This window comes from Cucurbita maxima, unplaced genomic scaffold (genome assembly GCF_002738345.1).
Source record: "Cucurbita maxima cultivar Rimu unplaced genomic scaffold, Cmax_1.0 Cma_Scf00037, whole genome shotgun sequence".
Classification (NCBI taxonomy): Eukaryota; Viridiplantae; Streptophyta; class Magnoliopsida; order Cucurbitales; family Cucurbitaceae; genus Cucurbita; species Cucurbita maxima.
In genome coordinates this window covers 478,351-489,617 of record NW_019272053.1, presented here as the reverse complement: position 1 = coordinate 489,617, position 11,267 = coordinate 478,351, and the positions used below count along the sequence as shown (strand labels likewise).

Below are 11,267 nucleotides of genomic sequence, written 5' to 3'. Positions count from 1 at the left end.
TTTTTTTTTTTTTTTTTTTTTTTTTGTTTTTAAATGTTTAGTTCGATATCAAAGACATGTATAGAAAGTAGATAATAAAATTAAGAGACGATGACTTGAAAAACCTGATCAATTTAGCTCAAACGACACAGTTTGGGTTGAATTATGAACTTATTTGGATTCTGATAAATTTAATTAAACGAAAATTTAAGGGAATGTGATCCAACAACAAAAAAATATATTTATTAATTTTAGTTTTAATTATTTTCTTTTATAATTATTTATTAAACTCTTACCAATATTTTTTTAAAAAACTATTTTGGAAGATAATTTTTAAAATATTTATTGAGATTGAGTTCGGTTCTTATTTAAATGTTTAAAAATAAATAAATAAATATTTTACTAACTATCATTTTACTTTTATTAAAAAAAAAAAAAATGAAGAGTGAACCAACCTAACTCAAAAATTTTATTGTTAGATTAGGTTAGGTTAACTATTTAAAAAAAGGATGTTCGGGTTGAAAATTTTTACAGTAATAATTAGTTTGATCTAAAAAATATATCTGACCCAACTGATGAACACTTCTAAATAAATAAATAAAACCCAAAATCGCAATTTTAGTAATTTGTCTTTAAATGAAAACTCACTATGACTCAAACTTTCTACGAGGGTTTTTTTTTTTCCTCCCGTGAGTTAAATGATTGAAGGTAAAAGATTGAACAGTCGATTTGTAAGATGGTAGTATCAGCCTTATCAATTGAGCTATGTTCAAGTTGACATGAGATAATGATTAATGTCTATCTATTGAGCTACGCTCAAGTTGATAAAAGATGATAATTCATGTTTTAATAATTGATTATGGTTTGACAGGTTATCGTTGTGGCTATTAAAAATCGAGGATTGGCGTTACCCAACACGCCAAGTGAATTGTATGAGCTTAGCGACAAGTATTATATGGATTCCATCGAGTCTAAGATTGCTCGTACCTATCAGCTCAGGTCCATTGATTTTTTTTTTCATTATATTTCTTAATTTAATTTTCATATTAATGCTAAATAATCAACTTAGGCTCCATGCATTCAATATTGAATATATTAGTATTTTGTATTTAGATTATCGTCCAAAATAGGAGAAAAGATGGAGTTTTCGTGGTTAAAAATGAGGTTAGAGACAAATTTTGAGGCTCTTAGCTAAATTATAAACACCATTATATTTACTTCATTTTTTAGAATGATGATGTGATACTTGAGTAAAAGAAGAGTACTAGATGAATTGATATCATATCTAAATGAAAGTGATCGTGATGATATGAGATTATGGTCAAGAAAAGCTTAAAAGCATTGATCTATATCAACATTCATGTTTGACTTAAAGTCATCTCTTAGAAATTTTCCGAACAAGCATGTGAGTGAGGACAAAACACACTAAAAAAATCTGTGTTGGTTTGTGACATAGTATTCACTTTTAGAAGTAACTCGAGACAAGTAAGTGTCGTGACCATGTTATATGGGAATATCAAGAGTCTTTAGTTATTACGGATGGTACCGAAGCAAAACCTCACTTAGAAAGATGTGATTTGGGAATTAAGGAAAGTAGAAGTTAGTAGTGTAATGACCCAACCCCACAACTAGTGTATATTTTCTTCTTTGAGTTTTTTGGGTTTTCCCTTTTAGACTTCTCCTCAGTTTTTAAAACACGTCTGCTAGAAAGAGGTTTCCACATCTTTATAAAAAATACTTTGTTCTGCTCCTCAACCGATATGGGATCTCGCTCCCTTCTCCAATTGATGTGGGACCCCAATCCACCCACTTTTGAAGCCCAACGTTCTTACTGGCACATCGCCTGGTGTCTGGTTCTAATACCATTTGTAACAGCTCAAGCTCATCGTTAGTAGATATTGTACTCTTTAGGCTTTCCCTTTTGGGCTTCTCCTCAAGGTTTTTAAAACGCGTCTACTAAGGAGAGGTTTCCACACCCTTATAAAGAATATTTCATTCTCCTCTCCAACTGATGGGGATCTCACATGCAGACATGTGATGCATGAGTAAAGGAGAGACACATGAATAAACCGAAACCACATTTGAATAAATGCAATCTTCAAATTAGTAGTTGCTATCTATACCAACAAGTGTGCTTAGTTTCAAGTAATCGTACACTTAGGTGACCTCTTGAAATTTTATAGAAAACATGTAAGTAAGGACAAAACATGCTAAAAAACTTATGTTAGTCTGTGATAATAGTCTTCACTTTTAGAAACAACTCAAGACAAGTAGGTGATGTGATCATCTCACAACGAATGCAGGACAATGTTAGGACCATCCGATGCCGAATCCATATTCTAAATATTGGACAAGAATGTTATAAACGAAAGAATTTAAGTTAAAACTAGAAGCACTATATATATTTAAATTATATTGCGAACTTTAAATTAGTTTAGATTTTGGTTAGTTTCTCTCGATATAGTTTTTAATCAATTTTCATGAACTTGAGAAGATATCAGTAATAGATATTATTTTCATTGATTATTTGTCGTTCAGGTTTCTTGACAAAGCTTCGATTCTCCCGAAGGACGTAGAGCCACAACCATGGAAAGTTTGCAGTGTAACACAAGTAGAGGAAGTGAAGATCATAACAAGAATGTTGCCCATCTTCATCAGCACCATCATCATGAACACTTGTTTAGCACAGCTTCAAACATTTTCAGTAGAACAAGGAAACACCAAAATCATGGACAAAAGCCTTGGCCATCTTCAGTTCCCAGCTCCTTCCATCCCTGTTATCCCATTGGTCTTCATGGCCTTTCTCATTCCCCTCTACGAGTTCGTCTTCGTCCCCTTCGCTCGGAAGATCACGCACCACCCATCAGGCATCACCCAACTCCAACGTGTTGGGGTCGGACTGGTACGATTCAAACTACTCGTATTTATACAATGCTCACGTCAACATGTTAATCCATTTACTTAAAATAATTTTTTGAAAAGTATAGAAAATATAGAATTTAAATATTAGATCGGAGTTTGAGATGACTTTTGAAGAATATTCTAAGAAAACAGGTATTAAATGTTTTTTTTTGGAAGCATTTACGTGAGATCTCATATTGGTTGGAGAGGGGAATGGTTGGAGAGGGGAATGAAACATTCCTTGTAAGGGTGTGAAATCTCTTTCTAATTAACGCGTTTTAAAACTGTGAGGCTAATGACAATACATAATAGGCAAAAGCGGACAATATCTACTAGTGGTGGACTCGAACTATTACAAATGGTACCAGAGACAGACACCGATAGTGAGCCGACGAGGACGTTGGGCACCTAAAGATGGTGGATTGTGAGATCCCCTGTTGGTTGGAGAGGGAATACGTACTGCGCCGAAACGAACAATGATGTGAGATCCCACATGTTTTAAAACTGTGAGGCTGATGGTGAGATGTAATGGGCCAGTAAAGCGGACAATGGATTATGAGATCCCACCTTCCTTATAAGGGCGTAGAAACCTCTCCCTAGTACTTTCTAATGGCTTTAAACAATTTTGAAAATCAAAAAATACTTCGAAAAATATTTTTAACTAGCTAGAAACACTTTTTTATATATGCTACCTTTTGTTCTTCCTACGATAATTTGTTGGTACGTTTAATCTTTTATACATATTTTGTAATAGGTACTCTCGGCCGTATCGATGGCCGTGGCAGGGCTCGTGGAGATGAAGAGACGACACCAAGCAACGAAGCATCCGGACGAGCCGATGAGCCTATTCTGGCTATCATTCCAATATGGTATATTTGGGATAGCAGACATGTTCACCCTTGTGGGGCTATTGGAGTTCTTCTACAAGGAAGCCCCTGTGGGAATGAGGTCCCTCTCCACTTCCTTCACTTGGCTCTCCCTCTCCTTTGGCTACTACTTGAGTAGCATCTTTGTGAATGTTATCAACAAAGTCACTAGAAAGGTATCCCCAAGCAAGAAGGGATGGGTTGAAGGCCTCATTCCTGAGGACTTGAACTACAACAATCTCAATCTCTTTTATTGGTTTTTGGCCATTCTTAGCCTTTTGAACTTTTTTCATTACTTGTATTGGGCATCGTGGTATAAGTATAAGACGGAGGAGCCGATCGTAAAGTTAAACGATGGAGGAGGAGGAGAACGAGAACGAGAAGAAAGTGTTCCTATCCTTCATGAGGAGAGGAGCGGAGGTGCCATAAAGTGTCACCATAGTGAAGAAAAAGAGCATGCTCCAATTTTTCACGAGGAGGAAGAGAGATGCGAAATCGACGTAAAGGGTCGTCATAGTGAAGAAAACGAAGTGAAAAATTAGTGAGGTGAGTGGATACGGAGTTTGTTGATGGCTCTATTACACATGGAATGAAATTGCCTCATTTATTAACGCATTTAGTTTATGTAGATTAATACGTGTTTCTATTTCAAAATTTTCGATTTGGTTTTTATGATTGAATGTTGATAGCTTTCTTATGTTTAGGGGCTATTGATGCCCTCTCTCTACGTGCTAAAGCCTTCATGTTCTTCACCACCACAACAACAACAACAAAAAAATAAAAAATAAATAAAAAAAAAATAATCTATTATATATTCACGTGCATCAAGATACTTCTTTGTTACGATAGTATGGATGCGTACCCTAGATGTTATGATATGGTTTTATGTACATGATACTATGCACGCTCCCTTCATTCCGTAGTATATCGGCAACACGAGTGTTGCTAGTCGAAGGCTAGGTCCAAAAGGTATGCATATGAGCTTGCCTGGGGTTCATGTGCGCATGTATGGGCCGTGTGTAGAGAAGTACTACACATCTAATTCTTTTGGACTGGAAGTTAAGACCAAGGCCATAAAATGATAGCTCCTAGACATGATTGCATGGCTTACTTACTGAGTGTTTCTTAAAATACTAAGCCACATACTACTCTTATTTTTCAAGTAAAAGTAAGACACCTCTGCACGATTGACGACGTAACGATGATGGCCATGAGACTAAGACTAGGATAGATACAGTCATGTCATTGTAGCCCTTTGTTCGAGAATTCAAGACTGATTTTTTATATTCTCTTTTAGCTTGATCCAATAACTAGTCTCGATAAACTCTCGCCATCATGAAATTATTTATATCTTAACAAAAATACAAACATCTAAACAACTACGATGATGATATCAACTTCTACAATTATTAATTAAATTTGTTTATGAATCGATATTCATAAGCGTTACTAAACACGGATTTGGCACGTTGATACAAAGTAGTAATTTGGAAAAGGAGGGATTGGTGGCCACATCAAAAAGTGAAAAAGGTCCCCATCTTCGGGAGAGTGATGGACAGCCATTTAAAGAACCATGGTCCATTAATAATTTCACAATATGTGGACTTGAAAGACCAAAAACGCCTTATATTATCACTCTCAAAACCCATTACAAAATACATATTCGATAGTCGATACAAGTGTTTCGTTTCTTGAAACCCTAATTAATTAAAGGGTTCTTTTACAAGAATACGAACTATTCACAGAACTTCGAATCTCTGAAATATAAGTCATATAACTTTGGCTTACTGGTGGAGAAAAGTTACGAAGGTTTAGATCTAAAACAGATATAGTAACATAACACGTATCTTGCTATATGATAGAATTATGGGTAGGTCTGATGTCCTAATAGTTCGGGTTGGAGGGTCGGGTGATGGTGATTGATCTGATGATACCAATCACTTCTCATGAGATCGGAGGCGGTTTGAAGCAACTCATCGGGCTGCCACGAGAAGGCGTTAGAACTTATAGGAGGATTTTCACATGAATTGGGAGTGGGGAAAAGCAAATTTGAAATGGCTTCAAAAGGGTTGGTGTTATTATTTGGAATAGTTATAGCGATACCCATGTTCTCCGATTTGTCGGTAGTGGTCGACATGTCGGAACTTGAATGGTTTGGAACTACTTCAATGGATGAAGCCTTTTCATGGATTTTTTTATCATCTAATATGGTAATGTTGTTGTTGTTTTCATTGCTGATTTCTTTGTCTACGTAAGGCTTGTGAGTGTTCGGGTCGATGCCTTTTTGCTTTAGCTTCTTTTTTATGCACGAGTTCCATAGATTCTTTATTTCGTTGTCGGTTCGTCCAGGTAGTTGAGCAGCAATTTGTGACCATCTAAACGAATAATATGTTATAAAACAAGTCACGAATCAAAAACTAAAGGGAAGAACTAAGGAGGGAAAACAAACCTGTTGCCTAAAACGGAATGAAGCTCAATGATTAAATCTTCTTCTGGTTGCGAGAACGGGCCTCTTTTCAAATCTGGCTTTAGATAATTGATCCATCTCAATCTACAACTCTTCCCGCACCTTTGCAACCCTAAAGATCCATACGGGTCGTGTTAAAAAGTTAACGTTTTCTTACTTTCTTTCTTTTCTTCCTCGAAATTAGAGAACTTAATCTCGAATCTTGTAACTTTTTTGAATCGATTTGAGGCAAGAGGATGAAAAGCCAATTACCTGCGAGTTTAGGGACCGAACTCCAACAGCCATGGCCATGTTTGGTGATATGGTTAAGAAGCTTCTCATCTTCTTCAGGTGACCAAAGCCCTTTCCTAAGCTTCTGCTTGTAACAGCAAGAGTACCTTCCCATATGAACTCCTTTTCTTCAACTCCAACCTTTAATTTTTATGGGCAAATATATATATATATATATATATATATATATATAATATTAAATTGGGATATTTTGAAATTAATTGAAATTTATTAGCTTTAAAGAGGGAGAGAGAAGATATGTGGGGATCTAATTAATAAATTGCTAAGTTCCAAATGGAAATATCTATTTCAGAATAGGGGAGAGAAGATACCTATAAAAATGTGATTGATTAATGTGAGATCCGAATTCGGTTAGAGAGGGAAACGAAACCTTTCTTACAAGAGCGTGTAAACTTTTCTTTAGTAGATGCTTCTTAAAATCGTGAGACTAACAGCTATACGTAACGGACCAAAACGAACAATATCGGCTAGTTGTGGGTTTTTACAAATATATTAAAGCCAGACACTGAGCAGGGTGCCAGCGAGGATGTTGGGCACTCAAGGAAGGTGGATTGTGAAATCTCATATCGGTTGAAGAGGAGAACGAAACATTTCTTATAAGAGTGTTGAAACTTCTTCCTAGTAGACGCATTATAAAATTGTGAGGCTGACGGCGATACGAAACGAATCAAAACGGACAATATCTGCTAATTTATCTAACTCGTTCATAAATAGTTGACATGTATGATGACTTTAATCATGTTCCTGCACGTATTTCAACATGATGACGATAGGTAACGAACAATATCTGCTAGCGGTGAGTTTTTACAAATGATATTAAAGCCAGACGCTGAGCGGGGTGCCAGCAAGGACGCTGGGCCCTCAAGGGAGTGGATTGTGAGATCTCACATCGGTTGGCTAGTGTTGAAACTTCTTCCTAGTAGACACATGTTAAAACTAAGGCAAACAACGATACGTAACAAACCAAAATGGACAATATCTGCTAATTTATCTAACTCGTTCATAAATAGTCGACATGTATGATGACTTTAATCATGTTCCTGCACGTATTTCAACATGATGACGATAGGTAACGAACAATATCTGCTAGCGGTGAGTTTTTACAAATGATATTAAAGCCAGACGCTGAGCGGGGTGCCAGCAAGGACGCTGGGCCCTCAAGGGAGTGGATTGTGAGATCTCACATCGGTTGGCTAGTGTTGAAACTTCTTCCTAGTAGACACATGTTAAAACTAAGGCAAACAACGATACGTAACAAACCAAAATGGACAATATCTGCTAATTTATCTAACTCGTTCACTAAGGCAAACAACGATACGTAACAAACCAAAATGGACAATATCTGCTAATTTATCTAACTCGTTCATAAATAGTCGACATGTATGATGACTTTAATCATGTTCCTGCACGTATTTCAACATGATGACGATAGGTAACGAACAATATCTGCTAGCGGTGAGTTTTTACAAATGATATTAAAGCCAGACGCTGAGCGGGGTGCCAGCAAGGACGCTGGGCCCTCAAGGGAGTGGATTGTGAGATCTCACATCGGTTGGCTAGTGTTGAAACTTCTTCCTAGTAGACACATGTTAAAACTAAGGCAAACAACGATACGTAACAAACCAAAATGGACAATATCTGCTAATTTATCTAACTCGTTCATAAATAGTCGACATGTATGATGACTTTAATCATGTTCCTGCACGTATTTCAACATGATGGCGATAGGTAACGAACAATATCTGCTAGCGGTGAGTTTTTACAAATGATATTAAAGCCAGACGCTGAGCGGGGTGCCAGCAAGGACGTTGGGCTCTCAAGGGAGTGGATTGTGAGATCTCACATCGGTTGGCTAGTGTTGAAACTTCTTCCTAGTAGACACATGTTAAAACTGAGGCAAACAGCGATACGTAACAAGCCAAAATGGACAATATCTGCTAATTTATCTAACTCGTTCATAAATAGTCGGCATGTATGATGGCTTTAATCATGACCTACATGTATTTCACATGATGACGATAGGTAATGGGCCAAAGCGAACAATATCTGCTAGTGGTAGGTTTTTACAAATGATATTAGAGCTAGACACCGTGTTGGGTGCCAACGAGAATGCTGGGCCCTCAAGGTGGGTAGTTGTGAGATCCCACATCGATTGGAGAGGAGAACGAATCATTCCTTATAAAGGTATTGAAACTTCTTCCTAGTAGACGCGTTTTAAAACTGTGAGGCTAACGACGATACGTAACGGGCCGAAACGGACAATATCTGTTAATTAATTAAATCCATCCATAGATAGTCCACAAATATGATGGCTTTAATCATGATCCTACACGTATTTGGACGTGTATCTTACTAGTCAATTTATCATGAATTAACTTCAGTTATAGGTGTGGTTTTGGCGTATCATTTGGTGTAACCAATTCTTCCTTATCTCTATTCCAGTAATAGAGTCACCTTTAGTCTGAGTTATTACGTGAAAGTGTAAGTGTGGAGTAATCGGTGACTCGTTTTTTCTTTTTTTCATCAAATATATAATAATAGTAAAGTGAAGAGATGGATTTTGCATCAAATCAACTCATTTAGACAACCATGTGTGCTATCTTATCAACTCATTTAGACAACCATGTGTGCTATCTTATATTCAATAAAACGCATTTTTTTCCTTTTTAAGTCAAAATGTCTCTAATTCTCAAAGTAAAAATTAAACACGTTTTGATGCTTAACTTGAATCGTGTTCTTTTATTCGATAATTTATGTATACACATTTAGTTATATCTTACATTTTGCGTTCCTTTCATATCCAGTAGTTTTTATTGTTTGAGCATATATCTGCTCATAGTCAAGTCTAGAAAGTCTAATGGAGATGATTGTTTAGTGAGTTCATGTATGCGTAAGTTGATGCGTAGAGGAGTAACATATTCAATTTCATAGATATGTTGTATGTGTTTGCATATGCATCCCAACAATTAAGTTATTTATTGGATATTTTTCAATACTCAACTTTTTTTCGACTATGTTGTTTAGGTAAGAACAAAGGAATCTTGAATGGTTGACGGCATTTCCTACGGATGTCATGGAAAAGTCCAAAGTAGCTAGCTTCCAAGTTCAATCATGTCTTAGAAGTAGGATCGTCACACTAGTAGTCCTTTAAGTAATCTTTAAGACTTTGTTCGAATAATCTGAAATTGGATTAAGTCGGACGATGGGTGTCACAAATTGATCATTAGAACACTGAAAGAGGATGAGCTGCCACTGGAAGGATATTGTTGTTGCCGTGAACGTCAACTTGAGCATAGCTATCAATTCTCTGATAATAGATAGAGGAAAAACGCTCAAAGAAGGCCTACATCCACTATAGAAAGCAACAAGAAAGCGTTCTTTCTCAAAGAAGTCATTGAAACAAAAAAAATAGGGAATACTTACAAACTTTTCTTTTCATTATAGGATCAAGTTCATGTCATGCCAACTCCGAACAACCTGAATCAACCCAAACCAAAATTTATGATTGAGTTGTGTTGGATTCAGTATTTAACACGTTTGTTCGGGTCGAAAAGAGTTTATAACCTAAAATTGGGTTGCGTCTAAAACATCTCAACATGACTCAACCCAATCCACGAACACCTCTAGAATACATTTTTTTTCCTTTATTTTATTCAACTCGATTACATATATCATAATGTGTCAAATCATTACCTTATGTCAACGTCAACTTAACATAATTCAATTGATTAAGGTACATACTCTCAGCCGAAAAGTCTGATATCTAAATTTCTCTACCTTCGTGTATTAATTGAATACAAAAAAAAAAAATTGTTACGTCAAGATTTAAGTAACATCGATAACATTACAACTAAATAAACACAACAACATAGTTAATTAATACGATGTTGGGAAGAGGCAAAAGGGATAAGGTGAGTGGTAGCTAGCTAGCTAAGGCTAGTAGGTGTCCTTAAAAGGAATAGCAACTTGTGGGGAACATTTTCACATTGTTTTGCTTTTTGCCCTTTGATTTGACCTCAATATATCTAATCCAAATGGGCCATTAACAATAGTTGGGAACATAAGCACATGCATTTCCCCTCATTATTCCATAAATCACTACCAAATCATCTCGTCAATGTTTGTGTATCTACCTTTAACCAATCAACACGATCTTTTTGAATTTTAAGAGGATTATATTTGTCTTAACTCGAAGTTATCTCTTACACACATATATATTGTCTGTTTCGACCTCGCGTAGTTGGTTGGATTCCACTTCCGTATCACTATCTTGTCGTGTTTGCACGTGAGAGTCACAACCTACTTTCTTCATAGTATGATTGTAACGAGAGCTGACACCATGTGATAAGGAATTGTTATATAAGGAAAATAAGATTTGGATTACCGATCAAATATCTCAAAGTGAGAGTATAAGTAATTATTCTAAACATATATAGTACAATCGCAATGAAACTTAGTCATTCAGTAAATAAAGCACAAATGTTCTTTTTATAGTCACAAAAGATGAAACGTCTGAAGAATGTATGCATGAATCGTTCCTTTTTCTGATATACAAAATATTATCGATTTTGGTTACACATTCACACGATCTTTGATGATAGGTAGGAGCATTCAATGGAGTAAGTGAGTTAGTCCTCACTTACCTGAGCGATCTCGAGTGCTAAATTTGTCTCGATTGTTTGTCTCTAGTACAAATGGACTAAGATGTGAATAGTAAATATTCCGCTAAAAGTTATTTGTTTTGAGTGAGACTTTTTGAAATA

The 11,267-nt window shown here is 36.0% G+C and overlaps 2 protein-coding genes across 2 annotated transcripts in view; one reads left to right on the top strand and one right to left on the bottom strand.

The window, feature by feature from the left end:
* The window catches only part of LOC111468570 (protein NRT1/ PTR FAMILY 4.5-like), a 6,638-nt gene extending 2,350 nt beyond the window's left edge, over window positions 1–4,288 (top strand). The window contains exons 4-6 of the mRNA XM_023113823.1: window positions 851–978; window positions 2,518–2,881; window positions 3,635–4,288. Coding sequence (XP_022969591.1) covers window positions 851–978; window positions 2,518–2,881; window positions 3,635–4,288 — 1,146 coding nt within the window. The remainder of the gene's footprint in view (window positions 1–850; window positions 979–2,517; window positions 2,882–3,634) is intronic.
* A 1,066-nt stretch (window positions 4,289–5,354) lies between these two features.
* On the bottom strand, window positions 5,355–6,636 carry LOC111468595 (transcription factor MYB86-like). Its single transcript, XM_023113854.1, has 3 exons — window positions 6,466–6,636; window positions 6,196–6,325; window positions 5,355–6,121 (listed from the first exon to the last, which is right to left on the bottom strand). The coding sequence occupies exons 1-3, from the start codon at window positions 6,596–6,598 to the stop codon at window positions 5,611–5,613; spliced, it is 774 nt and encodes a 257-aa protein (XP_022969622.1). The 5' UTR covers window positions 6,599–6,636; the 3' UTR covers window positions 5,355–5,610.
* Window positions 6,637–11,267: the final 4,631 nt, after the last annotated feature.